At 42.0% G+C, this 19,662-nt stretch overlaps 1 protein-coding gene across 1 annotated transcript in view; it reads right to left on the bottom strand.

Annotated features, from left to right (window-relative positions):
* ABCG1 (ATP binding cassette subfamily G member 1) overlaps positions 1–19,662 on the bottom strand; it is a 134,507-nt gene that overhangs the window by 9,977 nt on the left and 104,868 nt on the right. Inside the window, exons 6-10 of the mRNA XM_086936280.1 lie at positions 18,470–18,584; positions 12,289–12,437; positions 8,031–8,129; positions 5,106–5,274; positions 4,094–4,194 (exon numbers count right to left, since the gene is read on the bottom strand). Coding sequence (XP_086792406.1) covers positions 4,094–4,194; positions 5,106–5,274; positions 8,031–8,129; positions 12,289–12,437; positions 18,470–18,584 — 633 coding nt within the window. The remainder of the gene's footprint in view (positions 1–4,093; positions 4,195–5,105; positions 5,275–8,030; positions 8,130–12,288; positions 12,438–18,469; positions 18,585–19,662) is intronic.

Genomic DNA, 19,662 nt, shown 5'->3' with positions numbered 1-19,662 from the left:
ATGGCAATCCCAGATATCTCAGAGCTCTTCTCCTCCTCTTGCATTCCCAAATAAAGTTATTCCAGATGCCATTGAACTTTTTCAGTCATTCCTATCTAATTGCCAGAGGATTCACTCTAAACAAATACTTGGAATCTTTGGAAGAACCAGCATTACACCAACCAATTAATGTTAGGTGCAGGTTATTTAATGAGAATCAAATTAACCTTGGTTTTACACAAACCGGGATCATAATTTAGTGAAATACTGTTATCCATTTTAGGTGCAATATTAATTCCAAGATAGACTGTGCTGCCAGTCTTTCGAGAATCTTAAGAAGCAATTTCACTGTTGCACAGAATTTGGGGTTGGACCCTTTTTAGGAAGTAAAAGGATATTTGCCCAAAGATAGCAGCTTCCTCCTGTACAGCACAAATCGACTAATGCTAGTATCTTGGTAGTGAAGCTATTAGTCATCATAGGAGTTGTAGCCCTATTATTTAAAAGTTTCTGCAGGCAGGGAGCAATTTAAAGTGCAAATAATAAAGGGGAGCATGGGCACTCCTGTCTAGTCCCACTGGTGATATTCATAACCTTCTGACTCGGTGCCCATTGACTGTAGTTTTGCCAATGGGATACAGTACATCGTACCTATGGCAGCCCGAAAGCCCAGCACTACCCCTGACCTCTCAAGAACATCCTAAAGATGCTCCCAGGAGACAGTTCAAAGGCTTTCTCAGTGTCAAGCAGGATCATCGACATAGGGGTCCTACTGGTCAGCTACATCGAATAGAGCTATTGCCCTTCTTTCATGATCTGTCGTGCCATGACCTGGAAAAACCCGTATTGCCACAGAGGGGCCATTATGGGGATAATCTTGCATAGCCATAATGCCAGCACTTTAGAAGCTGTCCTTGATGTGCGGGTAGAGTTGCTGAATTAATTCACATGTTGCATACCTGTATTAAGCTATTTCCACTCAGGAAGGAAATATTTAAGTATCTGATTATAATCCAAAATACTCAGGCCAGTGTTACAGCTCAAGTCATTAGTGGTAGATGTTCAATATTTGAATGACAAACATGAAGTATATACAATATTTGTAGCTATCGCAGCAGCTCGTATCTGTATTACAGATGGGTGACTGAATCAGGAACCCCCTTGTTTTCACCAGTAGTTCTAAAGACTATTGTTGATCTATTGTCTGGAGAACAATCTATAGCAATGCAAGGCAGAGGGGTTAGATGGAGGAGAGCAGTCATCTGGTTGCCGGTAACTAATTTAACTATCTTTCTGAGACAGGAGCATTTAAGGACTGCTTGGCCTCATTGCCGAGGGAACCTATGGTAGAGTGGGAATGGCCAATCCACATGAGCTCCTATTTGTGTATATTTTAATTTTTTATGAATGTTAGTTTTTCTTATAATAGATGGGAGTACAGTCCAACATACTGGATGAACTGGGTAGGTGTGATATTCATGTACATACTCTTTAATGGAGCTTGTTCCTTTCCGGTGATGAACTCAACGATGTATGATTATGGGATGAACTATTTATTATGGATTAATGTGATGAACAGAAATTGCTGTTATCCTTTGTACTTATATATGTAATTACTGATGGAAGATTTTTAATTTTTTATTTTCTTTATGGAATGTCTTTCTTCTCACATAAATAAAGAATAGATGCACCGGTAAGATACCACAAAGAGCCTTACAGAAAAAGCAAACAAGAGGTTCTGTGTCCTTTGAAGCTTGAACATTAATTTTGCACAATTTATAGAATTCACTTGCTACAAACATCAATTGCATGGACAAAGGTGATCAACTGGTGCTTCTGAAGTAGAAAATGTACTTTCATTATAGAATGGAGAATAGGTTTTAACCTTATTTCTGGGAGGTCAGAGGACCATGGTGAGGTCAGGAAGCATCTAAGTCAAAAGGTAGATGGGTGAGATCAAGAGGCTCCCATTTCTGAAAGCATGCAGCTGATTTATGCCCATCTAAAGCAACTGTTGTCACATTGGTTGTTTTATATGCAAAAGACTTGTCAATATTGTAATTAACCATGTCCATGGGGATCCAAAAGTAGACACAGGTATGAGTGGCGTACATCTGATAACCTATATTGCACCTCTAAATGAGACTACTAAAGATCATAAAGGTGTTAGAAGGGAAAATAAGGAAGATCCTTGTAGCATGCCTAGGGAAATCTCTGTATTTTCTGGAATAAAAGAGACAAACTTTCACTGCTGTGTCTAATTTGATTCGAAGAAGACATAAACCACTGCAGCGGTCTACTCTTCATTCCAAAGGATGCAAATGTAGTAATCCCCTATATCAAGAGTTTAGGAGCAATCAAGGAGGATCAAGTCACAGTCCAGGTTCAAATCCAAGCTCTTGAGCAGATCCTCCCTAAAATTCATTAATATGGTTTGGGTACTTCCACGTGGCCAGCAGTTACTGAGGCCATTGTAAATTTCAAGATCTGGAGAGACTTGCAAAGTGACAATCTATTCACATTGCCAATGATGACAGTCAGATTTGTCTGTCTTTAGTTTCAACAGCTGTATCAGCATTTTTCTTCTTTATCATTGGGTTCACAATAGCAAGCTTGAATTTTTAGTTTCAGAAAGGAAGTGAAGACTTTTCTATTGGACAAATTCCTACCCTAAACTCTCTCAGTGCTTCTACAGTTTCAGCAGCCCAGCGTTTTGTTAATGCCTTGTACTTGAACTCTTCCAGGGTTGCAGACTCTGCTCCCATATATGTAAACCACATGATTCCTTTTTCAGTGACGTTGCTTACCACTCTGCTTTCTTTTCCACCTCACTGTCCCTTTAAGGGCAAAGGCTGGTGCTGTGCAGTCTTCCTCTGCTCCTGCCAACGTCCTCTTGCTATCTCCCCAACTGTACTCTTGATCGCCACCCCTACTCCCTGTGTATAGCCTGTTTTTCCCTTCACTGTTTTCTCATGTTTGCATGCTCCAATTTTTCTCTAACTTTATTTTGCTAAATCTTGTAAATAACTTGCTAATGCTGTAAGCCGCTCTGATACCCTAACGGGTCACGTTTGCGCTATACAAAACACAAAATAAATAAATAAACATTTGACATTAAAGATGCATTAACAAATCTGGTGATGAGCAGTATGAATGCTGCCAAGAAGCACTTAGCGGTTTTCTCGCTACAAAAATCCCATAAAGAAGCTGTTATGCACCCCGCTTTATTTATTTCTATTGCTCACTGCACCTGTCTGTAGGATCTTCTGTGAAATCATGGGATCAAGCACACTGTGAAGCTCAAAATGTGGCAGCTGGAGGCACAGGCATCAAAGAGAGAACATGGCCTTAGGCAAAGAATCCATTAACCATAAAATGCACCATTGGCTACAAACAACTCTCCTGCTGAATGGGTGTGGCTCATTTGTGACACTTTTTTTTGTGATGGTTGTATTTTTCATAATCCATAAGTTAAGTGATAAAACATTGATGGCAGCACCCCCACACTGAAATGAAATGAAATGAAAAAAGGATTCATAAAGCGCATGGCTGCCCGGAAGCGTCCCAGAGCTGGTGAGTGAGCTGACGGGGAGATGGAAATTATGGGAAGAGCCAGGTTTTCAGGAGTTTACGGAAGGAGAGTAGGCAAGGGGTAAGGAGTTCGACAGCTTGGGAATCACTGAAAATCACTGTGAATGCATACATTTTTGGTTCATTGTTGAGGTTGGCATTGGGCCAGATCATCAAACAAAGTTTGTATAATACGGCTGGCAGATGAATCAAAGTCAGCACTCTTCAGGACTTCTTGCTTATGAACATTATTACCAACTCAAGCAGTGGCATATTTTCTGTCTAGCCTACAGATACATGCTGCTATGACATCTTTTCTATACTCTGCCTACTAACTGCTTTAATATACGAAGTAAAATAGCACTAAAGAATCCTTCAATTTATTTGTAATAATCTCCTGAAATGACAAGTAACTGCATATGTTGATAGCAATCAAATGTAGTACATTTACTGATGCTTCAATTCTGTTAATCTTACATTATTAGGAAACCAGATTGGTGATGAATAAATACTTAATGTGCCAAAGGATTGTCAGGCCAGTTACCTGGAACGGGACATCCGCCATAGTTTTTGCCAGATAGTAGGCCTTCAAACTGTACCAGTAGTTCAGATGCTCTCTAAGAAATACTCCCATCTCAAGAGGAACTATGAAAAAGAGGAAAAAGAAAACTCAAATATCAGATAATCGTCTCATCGTGATGATAGGAGGATGGTATGAAAACACCTCAAAATACTTTTTGCACGTGGCGCAGTCAGGACAATGATACTCCACTATTCTAACAATATAGAATCCAGTGTCTGCTGGGGATGCACTCAATGAGATATGGAAATTATCATCTATGGTGCACCAGAACACAAACAATACACTGCTGGGAATTCCCTAAAACCCTCTGCATTCGAATTGCTAAAGCTTAGGAAAAATATGTATTAAAACTTTCAAGACAGAATTTTCTGTTATTTAGGTCTCTTTTTATTTTCTGTTTTTTTTTACCTAAGACCCGGATCTCATTTACAACAAAATGAAATTCTTTTTCTAATATTATACACTTTTTGAAGACAAATCTCTTCCATTGGAGCCTCTGTGGATGTTTAGTCTATAGTCTTTAATTATTTGTTTGTAGTTCAGTAGATTTCCTTGGATTCACATTGTTTTAGGTTCTCACTAATAAGAAGCTGCTACATCAGCTCTAAAATCTGTTCTACAGCCCTCACTTCTACAATACTGTAATCATCTCTATCTTCTCCCAGTGCAAATGAAACCAGTGGTCATCTCTAAATCCAGCTATAAAAGAAAATACAAGTGATATCTTCAAACTGTGAAGCAGAGTGTCATATCTCACATACTGAATGAGCCACACTAGAGTTCTTTACAAATGTTAAATAATAAACAAGCAGAAGATCGGCCTGCATTTACAATGCAAATGTCTGCTTCCCTAAGCCATCAATTATTTACCAGAGTGAATTTTGCCTCTTTGTATAACCATGCTCTCTTTAGGTTGCAAGCAGTTGCTATTACTTACACTCTCTTTAGGATGCAAGCTGTCGCTATTACTTACACGTCAGAACAGTAGGCATGAGAGCTGCAAACATGAGGAACAGCATTGAGAAGAAGAGGAAGCCTGAGTTGCTGAGGACTTTCTTAGCTTCATTACCGATCCCCAAGTACAGCAGGCCAATCAACAGCCCGATCCCGATGTGAGAAGAAATGCGTAAATGGGTCAAGACCTAAAAAGGCATAAATGAAAGGCAATCACACTCCCTCTCAGGCGCTAGAACACACTTTGACGATGATACCTAGACTACCATAGCGGAGGTCATGGATTTGCTATGAGCAGAAAATCTACAGTTTCTTATAGTCCATGATAATGATTGTGAGTATATAAAATGCAATAGCATTAATTTATAGTGAAAAACTGTTAATGCATTTTTTAAATTGTAATAAGTGAATTTGTAACAAATAATATGGAGAAAAAAAACCAATCGGCAGCTGGCCACATTTAAATGTTTTTCAATAATTTAAAGATGGCCGCCAGTGTATGTGCTCAAATGGCGGCCATCTTGAAATGCATTTTCTTTAGCTTTATGAAAAACGACGCCAAGGTGGCCATCCTACGTGTGCACATAGTGTGCACATAGGGTGGACAACTTGGATTTGTTTTGTGGGCTCAAACAATGGTGATACCAAAAAAGACTTGGCAAAGCCGATAGGTCTGCACCCCGGTGTTAAAGTTGAGTCTTTTGTAAATGCTTGGTCACACTAATCAAATACATCTGAAGTAACACTCAATTTGTATATATCGACAGTGAGAAAAATGTTTCCCACAAAGTAAATGTTGATGCAAGCTAAACCACTGTGGATTACTATGGAGTCACGTGATTTGGAAGATGGATTCGCAAAGAGCATATGGAAACAGCTACTTTACAGAACCATGTCAAGGAGAACTGTGCAGTGTCATCAAATTTCCTATAAAAGAAATCAGAAGACAGACTCTATTCTGCAGGCATTTGGTTTTATTTGACTGGGGCAAGACAGACTTTTGGCTGACATTTGCAGAAAAATGCCATCTGCAGAACGTATCCAAGGGCCTCATACCCAATAAAAGGACATCCAAGCTACTCTTCAAATTCTCAGAAAGGTAATTTTTCCCTTCTGAATTAGACTAGAGCGGAATATGCTTTAAATAATAATGGGCAATCTGTAAAGATTATGAATAGTCTAACCATCAACTTAACAGAGGACTGGGTGATGTTGTGGTCCCTTGTCTATTTTAAGTTTGTGAACTTTTTTTAAGCTTTAAAAGCTTGAAAATGTCATGAACTTCACAGAATTGGGGGAAATATAAACAATAAATAGCAGGTAAATCAATCCGCTACTTAAAATGGTAAACCTACATTTTTCCTTAGCAAAACTGTCCCCCATAAACTTCACAACTGGAAACGTTTTCCTCTTTACACAAACTGATCAGCAAAGTTATAATTTGGGCCCAATCCTTTTCTAGTGGACAAACAGAGTTTGAAATCATGGCAAACTCAATCTTTTATCTTTCCAAAAGAGACAAAAGGAGAACTGTAGTTAAGCCACAATTAATATGTCAATAACTGTTAAATGTTATCAACCATGCAGCATGACCTTAAAGCTGTTAGAGCCTTATTACAAGCCCTGCCAGTAATCCTGATGTGGCCGGTAACAGGATTTACTAGCACTAATGGAATTACAAATTGCTGAAAGTAGCTGCAATATCTATTTGTAACAAAGAATTAGCATGGAACCAACTACTAATGTGTGTTGTGCCCCAAAAGCATGTAGTTCTATTTAGCCCTGGGTGGAGATCGTGGAGTGCAGAAAACTCTGCTCCGCGTGGTGCAGCAGAGTTTTTTCCCCGCTAACACTCGCCAACGGTAAGTTGGCGAGTGCGACCTGCCGCTCGGGTAGAATTTCTACTCAAGGGTCAGGTGTGCTACACTCTGCCACTTGCGGAACTCCGCTGAGTTTTTTTGTCACTTTTCCGTGAACTCCGCCCAACCCTTATCCTATTTCAATACCCCGTTAGTTACTGGGACTCCAGGTAACTACAACAATTGTTATTCCAAGACAGGAAAATATCAGTGATCTTTCCACAGCACTCATAGTGAGACTCACAGAGTAGGATTTTGGGTTCTGCTCTATCATACATTAAGGGCCTTGTTATGAGTGGCCCGCTTAATTCTAGTTGCTGCACAGTTAAGTGTTTACACAGGTATCAGAAGTTTTGAGTCAATTATCACATCCTTCACATTTTTCCGCAGGTACATTTTCAGCTGCCGCTGGACAAACATTGGTAACAATGATCTCCTACCACCTGCTGACCACATCCCACTCATCTTATGTCCCCTTCCTGGCACTGTAACTGTTAACAAAAGAATGGTGTGCATGAATCTACCAATGATGAGCCTAATTTAGTGTCTGTTGGACATGTTACTTCACCACAAACATGGCATATCTTGCTCACCTTAGTACAAGTGATTAGAGTCTATGGCACTTGCAAAAAAAGTGTATGGGCTATCTGACATATCTGTGACGTAGTAACTTCTCCCCCAAACTCTAAATCAGGTCCTTTACCTTTAAGCCTAATGTAAAACACCCTGCCTGACTAAGGGCTAATAGCTATTATTCTCACGAACTCTAACCACCTGGACAATGGCATGTTAGAGCTATACCAATAAATAAATAGAGTGCAAATGACACTTTAGGCTGTTTAGAGTATCAAAGTAAGTTTATTCCTCCAAAAGGAAATCTATGATTTTCCAGAAGGGTGCGTCACCTGAGTTCAGATTTAAATATTTGCATTTGTTTATCAATTGACAACTGCAGGTTTCTCTGCTCATTTTGTACTTGCAAACATCATTCTGACTGTTGATAACCACTAGACTTCACAGCAGTCATATGTAATATAAAATACAGTGTGGCTTGCAGATTCAAAGTCCATATCTGGCATACTTACTGAGTCTCTCATGATGCTGAGGCATGTCCGCTTAAACAGGATGCAGAACTGGGTGAGGCAGCTGGCCGAAAAGCTATGGCAACCTTCGGGTGAGGAATCCTGAAAGGGGCAAGCAAGAGTTCACTGTCATTGGCATAGAGTAATGTTACAGACCAACCTACAGACACAGACTATTTCAACGAGGGCTCATGACTAGCCCAGTGGCATCTTACTTCATCCATTCATTTTTTGTTCTCACCACCTATTTAGATACCAGCGTGTAAAATATAACCTTCTACTGAGAACATTAACTTGTTTATATATTGGGATTGCTATTTGCTATTCTCTAGCGCTTTATATGACAAGAGTAACCATTAACTAATTTAAAGGTCCTAATATATCCACAGACTGACTGGCTGAGCTAGTCCACCTTGAACTTGAACCTGTTAACTCCAGGTCACTTAAAGAAGTGTAGCAATTCAGAAGCCAAAAGATAAATATCTGCATGGATATGGTGAAATTTAAATAGAACAAAAAATTAACATAAAATGAAGCTTTGAACGGCTGTGGCAAATCATTTCTATGGACTCTCTGGGCCAAGATAGGACCTCCATCAATGGCCCATGTACCATCATTCCCCATAGAGGGCAATAGAGGGCAGCACTTCTCGCGGGTGGGCACTAGTGCTCGCATGCCAAGTGGTAGCTATTGCACCTTTTCCACACTGTCACTCAGCGATAAGGAAAGTCTGAGTGGTAGAAGGAGAAATCTCAGCTGGATAACCAATTGCCAGGAGCCGGAGTCCTTTCCTACCAGCAGCAGAGGACTACAGCTGGGGGGTGCTTAATTTCACCTTGGTGAAGTAAAGAATAGTCACCCATTTTTGCAAAGAGCACCATTTAAATTTCACGCACCATTCATTAGATAAAGACGCAAGCAATGAGTAACTAACTCACAGGGCCATCTTGACAGTTACACGTTCATAGACAGCTGTTCCCACAGCTGCAGTCATGCCGCTGAGGACTGTACTTAAGTGAAGAAGGCTGGTGAAGAGGGATACACAAACATGCTCTTGATACAGCCACCAAGACATCAGAGGCCCCACGGAGTGGACACACATTGACACACACGCGCACACATATATACACACTGTTGGACCTGGGGTTACCAGTCCACATAGGGTAGCCTGGCACAGAGTAGGAAGGTCTATTCTCAAAGGCAATGGTGTTATGTTTGTGTCACACTCCACACAGCAATCCAGCCCCCATCCACTAAAAATGATACTACACCAGATTAGAAAAATACGGAATACTTTATAAAAATTCTTTGAATGGTCTTACTCCGTCAACCAGGGGTTGTTTACATATAGCAAGCATTTCCACATTTGATTTCCAGTATCCTTATAAATTCATCATTACCTTTGGTTTTAGAACCTTATTATTTATTGGCAAGAATTCAGTAATCCCCTCCAATGCGCTATATTTCAGTCAGTACTTTTGCGGCTTGAATTTCAAGTTAGCAGTAAGAACACACCCCCCTCACTTCAGAAAAGCAAAAGTGCACAATCTTAAACCTTGGAAAGCATTTGACACTTCCCTTATAATAAGTTCAGAGAATGCATTCACAAATATCAGGTTGGTTTATCCCCAAGCAGATAAGAACAGGCATTAAATTCCATGAAGATCAGGCGTTTAAGTAGATCACCCGTGGTGTTCTGGCTACCAGTTTACTCGAGTAATGAGCCAGCAATTGTGCTATTAATGGTAGCTCGCCAGTTCCAGAATGTTAGTCTTTCCAGTACAGGCTCCCCTGGCCTATTTGTCAGTTCCCTTCAGGTTTCCAGGAAATAGTTCCTTTATTATACCCTGTGGCGATGCCTCCGTTTTGATGTCTTCCCCAGCTCCCAGAACCCGGCTTACTTATGGCAGAATTGATGTTTGTCCTGATTCAGCCAACCCGTGCAGCGGGAGTCGTCACCTCACCACAGGTAGACTCTTCTCTTAGCGTCCGCTCTCTCCCCAGCCAGGCCGACTTACTCTCTGGGCCTGCGCGGGAGGGAAGACGCTACCGCTTCACCTTCCAGCGGACTTGTCCTCAGCACGATCACTCCCCCAAGACACTACCTCCGCCTCTCGGGTAAAAGCCTCGCTTCACTGGGCGCGGGAGGGAAGTGGCGGTTCTGCGGCGCCGCCCCTGTGAAACGCTGACAAGATCCCTGCTGGGCCTGCGCGGGAGGGAGACGCCTCGGAGCTATGCGGCCGCCTTGGAGCTAGTCAGCAGCGGCTCCCGCTGCACCTCTCACACCGTCTCCTCCCTATATGAAAAGGGGCGCAACTCCCACCTGGGCACCTCCAACTCCGATGCCGCTCAACAGGTCCACAGAAGTCCCGTCCCTGGAAGGAGGGGGGGGGGGGGAGTGTCTCTCGAACAGCGCTCCTCAGCGCAAGTAAGAGGACAGATTTCAGGTTTCAGATTGTTCAGGAAACGGGGGGGTTGACAGAGGTTCACGGTTCCTTCTCTAAAGGGGGTTTCTCAGGGTTGGAAAAAGACCGGCTCTTCTTACCGAGGGACATCAGGGGTAGTACTCTTGACTCAGCACGAGCCCCAGCAGTCACTTAATTTGATTCAGGGAAAGCGTCAGTTTCTCCTATTCTGTGAAGTTCCCAGAATTCAATAAAGGTGTGTCTACACCGGGTCAGGTCTAAGGCCGGGGGTGATGACAGCAGAAAGGACGCAACCCTTGAAGGAAGTCAACCCCCTAAGTGTTCCACTCCCCTGACGCTTCAGCCTGGACTCCAGCTAGCTCTCTGATGACACAAAATGGATGCCCAGGTGCTGACCTTATATACCCCTGGACCCAAGTCACTAGAATGGGCCAGAAGGTTCTAGATCCCTCTCACTAGTCTATGGGCAAGTTCCTGAGGTAAAATTCTTTGGCAGTTGGAAGCCACCATTTTGTAAAGGATCACCTCACTACCACCTCCATTTTAAAAGAACACCTGTGCCCCGTCATGGTGTAAAAATAACGAGGCACCCAGAGCTCTAAGGACATCACCAATAAAAAGTATGGTGGACGAAAAGGAGGAAATAAAATGTAGGAGGCAGGAAGGGGAGAAAAAGAAAAAAAGACAAAAGATAGGAGGGACCACCCAAAGGGCTAACAGGTCTAACACACACAATCAAACAGGCACACACACACATTTACATGCACACACACACATGTGCACACACATACACACCCCAGTGGTGAGGAATCTGCCCATATTACTCCTATTCGAATCCATAAAAGAGAAAGTAGGAAAGGACTTTTGCTGTGGTTTTTGCCATCAGCTGATTTAGTACAATCATGAGCCTCATCCGAAGCAAGAAGGGAGTGGACAAGTTACCGTACACCAAAGATGCCAACAACAGGGCTCTCAGTAAAAACTCATACAGCATACAGAAGTGAAAGAGAAATGCAAATGGGAAAGCACACCCTGCGATGACAACAGACGACGCCCCCACAGGAGTATATCAGGTTATTACAAAATGGGCCATCTGTGGAATGGAAGCACCTCAACTTAAGGGACTGTGGCCACCTGTGGAAGGGAGGCACCTAGCTATAAGGGACTGCAGCCATCTGTGGAAGGAAGGCCCCTAGCCTTAAGGGACAACGGTCATCTGTGGAAGGGAGGCCCCTAGCCTTAAGGGACAACGGTCATCTGTGGAAGGGAGGCCCCTAGCCTTAAGGGACAACGGTCATCTGTGGAAGGGAGGCACCTAGCCTTAAGGGAATGTAGCAATCCGTGTAAAGGAGGCCCCTAGCCTTAAGGGACTGTGGAAGGGAGGAACCCAGCTATAATGGACTGCGGCCATCTGTGGAAGGGAGGTACCCAGCTATAAGGGACTGTGGCCATCTGTGGAAGGGAGGCACCTAGCTATAGGAGACTTCAGCCATCTGTGGAAGGGAGGCACCTAGCTATAAGAAACTGCAGCCATCTGTGGAAGGGAGGCCCCTAGCCTTAAGGGACTGTAGCCATCTGTGAAAGGGAGACCTCTAGCCTTAAGGGACAGTGGCCATCTGTCCACACCAAAGCAAGAAAGTGCACTGGTCCATAGTTCTCCACCTCACTTGTGCTTCTCAAAGTCAGATTCTTCCAACAGGGTCATAAATATGTATGAAAGAGCTAGCTCCACAGCATAGTGTCTTCTATATATCCAAAGACTCATACTAGGTAGATGTTCATGTCAGCATCTGTGCCACAAATGTCAACAACCCTGGGAACAGTTTCATATTTACCTCATCCGAGGGTCTGTGCCACAGGAATGGGTTTAATTCATTGTCCCCGGCAAGATCTCTCGTGTAGTCTATGTCGCACATCTTGTCCTGGACTGCTCTCACCAGCCGAGTGTTCTGGTCTCCGTATTCGCCTGCTGCGACTTCCATCACTGTGGAGAAGGAGACCGGAAGAAGAGTTACAGGTCTAGCTACATGGCACACTCATAACTTTAAAAACTACAGGCAAACCAGCCACTGTGCACCAGGCATTGGGAATAGAAGAGCATTAGGTTGAAAAACACACAGCTCACATCTACAGAACGTCTCATTTATTGCTTATATTCCAAGGCTGTGGCACTGTGCAGTTCAATGTTCAAACTCAAGAGCCGGAAATGACATGCCTTATACCCCTTCCATGTCAATACCGTAACTGTGTCCCCATGTATAAGATGTACAGTTTCTCAGAACATTATTCTTTAAATTGGAAAACAGAATGTTTACCTGCCCTGGCGCCTCATAGTTCAAGATTAGGTAAGTAGACGGGCATGTAGCTGAGATATATAGATAGAAATTGTTTACCTTTTTAATTGTGTGTGTGAGTGTATGAACATATATGTCTTAGTGTGTGTATGAGCATGTGTGTGTGAGAGAACGAGAGAGAGTGTGAGAGAAAGAGAGGTAGAGACAACGAGAAAGAAAGAGATAGAAATTGTTCACAATGCCTGGATATTGTATTGTAATTGTAATTATATCGCGTTTACTACCCCTGACAAGGCCCGGAAGAGCTATCTGTGAGTAGCACGCTACTCCGGGACCCAAAAAGGATTAGTGGTGGATTAGTATAGTGAAATTTGAGTTAATTTGAGCACTGGACACGTGAGTCTGTTAGTGGATTGAAAATAATAATTGAAGGACAGAGTCTTGAAGAGTTTAGAAAGTGTTTATTCGAAGACTATAGCAGTAAGATGAGGTTTGGAATGAGTATAAGGAGACATGGAGGAGAGAAGCATCTCTAGAAATGGATTTCGGCGATTATTGTAGTAATATAAGGTTTGAGATGAGTCAAAGGAGGGATAGGTGAGGAAAGAATTTAGAAGGGTGTTTGGGAGATCATATTATTAAAATGAGGTTTGGGGTGATCCAAGGAGGGATAGAGGAGGGAAGAGTCTAGAAAGGGTTGGTTATTTTGGAAATCATAGTAGTAGAATGATGCTGGGATGTGTCAGAGAGTGGAGGTATAGGATATATTGAGAGAGGTATAGGGTGAAATATAGGGTAGTGCATTGAGGAGTTAAAGTTGTTTTTCTTTTACAGTAGGAGTAAAGTAATAAATATATAGATACCTAAGTGCATATTATACATATGTGATAGTGTTTGCTCTGTGTGTATGTGAGCATGTCAATTTTATATACATGTGCCTGTATTTTGGATAGTGTTCCTTTTTAACTGTTTGTGACAGTGTGTGTGCGTGTTTGTGTGCGTGCAGGAGTACTATACAGAAACATGAAATTTCTCTACAAATATCAGTTTGAGGGAATGTACGGTTCCATTCATACTTGACAGCTGTGATGAGATACTAAAGCATAATCCTCACAATGCATTGCACATGAGCTGTCACATGAAGACCACCTATGGCATCACAAATAACAAACGATGGACAACCTCCTTACTGGGCTCAAACTGCAGCTCTTCATATCAGGCTCTGTGAACATGGTTGGCCTTTGGCCAGACACTGTCAACACCCCTTCACCATGGTCCACTAGGCTCAACTTTTGGCTATGTCCAAAACATTCTGGTAGTAAAAGTGGACCCTGCACTCAGTATGTCTTCCCCAAGAAAATGGGGAGCATGGCCAGTTCCAATGCCCAGTGAAGTCTGAGCACTGAGCCTGGTCTTTGACTGAGACCAGCACTCAGGTCAAGCGGCCCATTGCCTACTTAGGATAGTAATCTTACAAACCAATGTTGTGTTTACACTACAAATAGGCAGATGTTTAAAAGCACAATAAACAGTGATGTGATGTGTGGTGTTACCAGTACTGTTATCAGTGTGATTTGTGATGTCATTTCCATGTAAGACGTGAGGCCAGCAGCAGCCTATGGTGGCGTAACTCACCATAAATGGCAAATGATGAAAACATTTATAATTTGGATTGTAACTGTTGCACCCTTTCACCTGAGGGTTTGTGGGCAATTTGCATGTTTTGTATAACACACATTGGTTAGGGGTTCAGACAATGAATCAAACTTAGCTTTAACAATTACTTTGATCCTCTTATAGTATGCTATGGCATCTGCCCACTGCCTCTGGTTATGGGCCTGCAGGCCCAGCTAGTAAGCAGTAGTGACTTATCTCCTGCCTAAGCCAAAGTGCACACATTATTTCCAATTTCCCTCCTCAACTGGAAAGCAGGGATCTGGGTGCAAGTTGTGGCTGCTCTCCATGACCAGCGCCCAACCCCTCTGTCCTAGACGCACATTGAGCAGCACTCAGCGATGCTCTAAAGACTCTGGGACTGTGGGCACTGCTTTCATCCATGCTTTGCACCATGTCCCCATGCCCTCAGACCCCAGAGGGCTCTAAGTGTTGCAAAATATAGCATGTGTCCACATCCTGGAGCTAGCCTACACATCTGCAGGGTGTGAGCTTTTCATTCCCCTTACCCATCGGAGCTCACAGCCTGATGCTATGCCCAATCCTCGAGCCCCTGGATAAAGGGTGTGAGCAATCTTTACAAACAGTCAACACGTCTATTGGTTCACGGTGTAGATCATTCCACACTGTGCACTCATTTCCCTTGCCCTACATCCTGCAGTGCACAGATTTCAGCCAAATCCAGTGGGTTGTGTGTGCAGGGCTTTCCACAATATTCTGAACTGAGCTCCAGCCCTAAATCCTGTGAGGCTTTGGTTGTAGGACATCCAGTGCCCTGCAACAGGCCTGCAGGTTGTATCCTTTCTCAAATACCACTGCATAAGAGTCAAGCATGCCCAGCATCCAATTCTCTGGCCCAAGAGGCTACAGCAAAAGGCGCATGACTCGGCAAAGTGTACTATGAATGCACACTGTGGGCTATGAACACAACTTAGACTCATTCTCACAGCTCCTATTACCACAGTGGTTTGAGCACTGTGCATGGTCCCCAACCACACCATACATCTATCCTCTTGTTTCCTAAGAGCCAGCAGACCTCTTAACATAGGCTTTAGGCGTCACTTTGTCGTTATAGTTAAATCTGTTAAGTCAACAGGAAAAGCAATTTCTGAGTTGAGAACTTTATTACTGATTCCACAAAAAATGAATGATTTTGTATTTAATCTTATAAAGTTCAAGGGGTTCAAAAATTCTAAGGAGAGTCCCCTGTTGGAAGCGTCCATAGTGACCTCTCAGGTTAATTATTTGTGACAGCATTGCAAAAATGCAGCTGAGATTAATGGCACCAAAGTTCATGTGTACTCAGAGAGAAATGCTTACTGTTTGCTGTTTCAAATGTGGCGGAATTATTTCAAGCAATTTTAAGATTGAAAAGTATCTTTAAATATGTAAAAACATACATGGGCGCAAAATCTAAAAAGCCACAAAATGCTTATGGAGTGTGAGTTGTCAGCTGATTAACTGTTTAAAAAGCATTACATATTAAATTTGTGATTGGCAGGCCTGTTGTAGGAACTTGTGGCCGACATATCGCAAAGAGTCTACAAATGACACAGAGAGAGCACTAGACACGATATCATATCCCAGGGTGATGAAATTTGCACTAATGTGTGATGAAAAGTGTCTGTCTTTGGTACCAAGATTCAAGAACTTCTAAAGTCCTTTAATACTGAAATGTGTACTAACTTAAATGAATAGCTTGAGGACATCAAGGATTACTGTAACAGCAGTGGGACAATCCATTAAAATAACACTACTATTTATCAGATGCAGTGATGACATTACACCAACAATGAGAAAAAAATTGCAAAAAGTTTAGATCTACATAAAAAATGAAATCCTCTGAAATTTCCAAAGTCTGTTTTCATCTCCGTTGTAACCATAACACCCCTCTTCCCTCCCACAACCTACAACACAAAATATGTAAATGTATATTTTGTTTTTGTTGGGTTGTTGTGGGTGACTGGTGACCATAACTATAAGGGTGCAATATCACAGGGGTTAATTATTGAATCTGGGCACAGCTTTATTTAATTTAATGTGATACCAGTTTAAATGTGCGGGCCAATAAAGCATTTTATTGGAAACGAGTGTGCTAACGACCCAGTAATCACAAATGTATTTTAGTGTGAAAGTCACAAATGAAACGTTTTTGCAGAGTCCCTTCCTTCCCACTAGGTCCATATCGAGGAAACACACTGACAATGTCTGTTCATTGAGAGTGACACCCACTGCACACTGTGCTCTGGTACAGTGCTTTAGATATGAAGATATGAAAATATGAAGATATGAAAAGGGAACATGGCCAAGGGCTCTACATGTTACTAACGGCCCTCTCACCGAGTTATAGGCTCAAGTCCCACGCGAATGCCTATAATCGGGAAGAGGGACTTTAATAATTTGTATACCCAAGGGCAGAAGGACTCTATAGCGATTAGAACACTCCACCTCCTGAGGGTTCTAAAATTAGAAACAAAAAAGACATTCATAAAAATGTTTGAGCAGGTCTATACCAGCCATTAAAGAACTCTCTTAATTGCCTTTTTTGCCATTGAAATAGGGCTCTCAGCATAGCATTAAAACCCTATGTATGCAGATGTAGTAAGGAAACTATTTATTGGATCATTATTGCTGAGGAACAGAAGAGGTATTAAGGTGCAGAACAAAGGTAAGACCACCACCTCATCTAGTTTGCTCGAGACTGTAGAGGGTGCATAGCTCTTGCACTACAGTTCGATTACCTAAATTAATGTTTCTCCCAACATGTTTCTTGGCAAGCAGTCTTACAAATTCACCATATGATCACTGAAGGCTGTGCTACCAGAATAGCGTAGACTAAACATCGTCTGATATGAAAATGGTGGCCCAAACTGTGCTTTAAATTGGCCGGTACTATCCGGTACGGAGTACCGGCGCTTTTTTATTTTGTACCAGCATTTCTCAAGAGAGACGTAATACTTTTAATTGGAGAGGACCGGCACTTCTCAGAAACAGACAGGCACTCTGGTACAGAGTACCTGCACTTCTATTTTTCCATTTCAAGCACTGGTCTCAAAGATTATTTACTAAAATAGCGCCTCATTGAAGTTAATACCGGAAAATCTACACTCAATGGGAAGATATTATGGTAAACGATATTTAGGACATGATATTTATATCTTACAATCTTTAAGTCGTTGCTATTCTGACTTACATCACATTGAAGAAATTTCCTTCATTAATACTGAATGTATGCCCTGAAAAGGTATCTCATAACCTAGTAACACCTTTCATCAGTACTATAGTGAGCCATTTCGGGCATTTAATTGGTTCTAGCAGATGTCGCTTCTTCCTTCTCTTCCCTTTCTTTACATACTTTAAGCCTTTGCACCTGCTTTCACAGCATAAATCTACAGTGAGCGTGTCATTAGCATTCTGGAGCGATGACTCCTATAATTGGATATGATAATCCAGTTGCTCCTTTGAAACCAATTTGTACATCAGAAACAAATATTCCTTTGTTCTGCTACTTAAATCTCTCCTTGGACACCCAACCACTCTCCAGGTGCCTTTTACATGATGCTTAAAAATGGGGGTATTTCAGAATTTAATTGACAAAAAGGTCATCGGAAATGAAATATCATTTGAATAAATATCATGCCACTGGGTGCAAATTTTCTGTTATTTACTCCCCTGCGGCAATATTTTTGTGAACTATTTTTATCATACGATATATAGTCCATCATATTCTGGTGCCATATTTAGAATAATAGCCATCTTTTGAAATCACCTGCCTGACTCTTCAGAGGAATCTCCTTGCTGCATCTACAATGTAGGTAGCCTATATTTAACAAACCATTACATATCAAGCATACAAGTGTTACCAAGGCATACTTATTAGTGTGACGCAGCAGGGCTGTATTGCGCGGTATGACCCACCTGCACCTCTTGTCTTACATCAGGAGCTATGGCACTTAAAGCAGGTATAAAACAAGCAGATCTTATCCGCATCAGGAAAGAAGTTGGCACAATGATAGAAGCTAGGGAGGCCGTTTGCCAAATCACTTACCAAAATCCGCAGGGTTGTGATAGGTTGGACAGTTCAAGCCAAGGTCTCTTAGGTAAGGGACGAGATTAGAAACCTTCCCACGGTAGATGCATTGTCCGTGGCTCAGCACATAAAGCTGAAATGGAAAACAAACGGATCTTGTTGAGGTGTCTGTTTACCTGCACTCTTAAGGATAAGAATCCGATACACAGGGCAAGCCTCCCAAACACCGCCACTGACTCAGAGAGGGAACAAACACACTAAAGGTTTCCCGCCAACGTCTCTTCTGAAATACGCATCAGAAAAGATTTTACACGAAATTCACAGCAATATTCAGAAGCACAAAGCCAAGTTTTCTAAGTAATATTGTAGGGATGAGCAGCCTATCAGAAGGCTTGTATTTATAAACGCAAACAATCACCCATTAAAGTGCATAGTCCATGCCATAAATGCTAGATAGACTGGATTTTAGAAAACGGCGACAATTAAAGCATGAGATCTGTAAATATTTTGCATGCATTACAAGAACCTGAGGTATGCGGCACACACCGATTTCTCATTTTGGGGCGAGGTTAGAACTTAGAAGGTTGGTCACCTTCTGCTTCAGCATAAACAATCACAAAAACTGCAGTCTGAGGCTTTGTCAGTGGTTGTGGTGTTCACACATCCTCTCCATAATATGTGTTCAGATGTGTACTCCTTGCTTAGTGGGTCTAAAGACTGTGAGAACGATTGACAAATAAATTAATAAGCATAACACTTATGAGTCTCCTATTAGGTGTAGATGTAGATTAACTACATTTTGGATATCTCAAAGGCTGACAGCAGTAGTCATAGGTTTTCCTGTTCATGTTACTGTAAAGGCATTTGTGCATTCAGAATGATGTATGTCCAACAGTGCTTGCGAAAAAAGTGTTGCATGAACACATTTGTCCATAGGAACTTTTTCTTCTTTTTGCTTCCATGGGTGAAATATTCTTCCACATGATGAAGCAGCTTGCCCTGCACACTCATGAGTTTTAGGCTTGTTTCCTTCTAGTCTCAGCCTCAAGAGGCATTTGGTCTATCCTTAGATAGGAGTACATTTCTGACTGTTTACAGGATGTTAATGTGAGAGTAAATGTTTGTGTATAGCATAATATATGCATTCTGGGAGTTCCCAAGCTCTAGGGGCATTTGTATCCTGAGATTTACTCACACAAAAATGTATGAAT

The sequence above is a fragment of the Lissotriton vulgaris genome, chromosome 8 (assembly GCF_964263255.1).
Source record: "Lissotriton vulgaris chromosome 8, aLisVul1.2, whole genome shotgun sequence".
NCBI classification, from domain to species: domain Eukaryota; kingdom Metazoa; phylum Chordata; class Amphibia; order Caudata; family Salamandridae; genus Lissotriton; species Lissotriton vulgaris.
The sequence above is the reverse complement of the archived record's forward strand: the minus strand, read 5'-3'. Positions and strand labels throughout refer to the sequence as shown.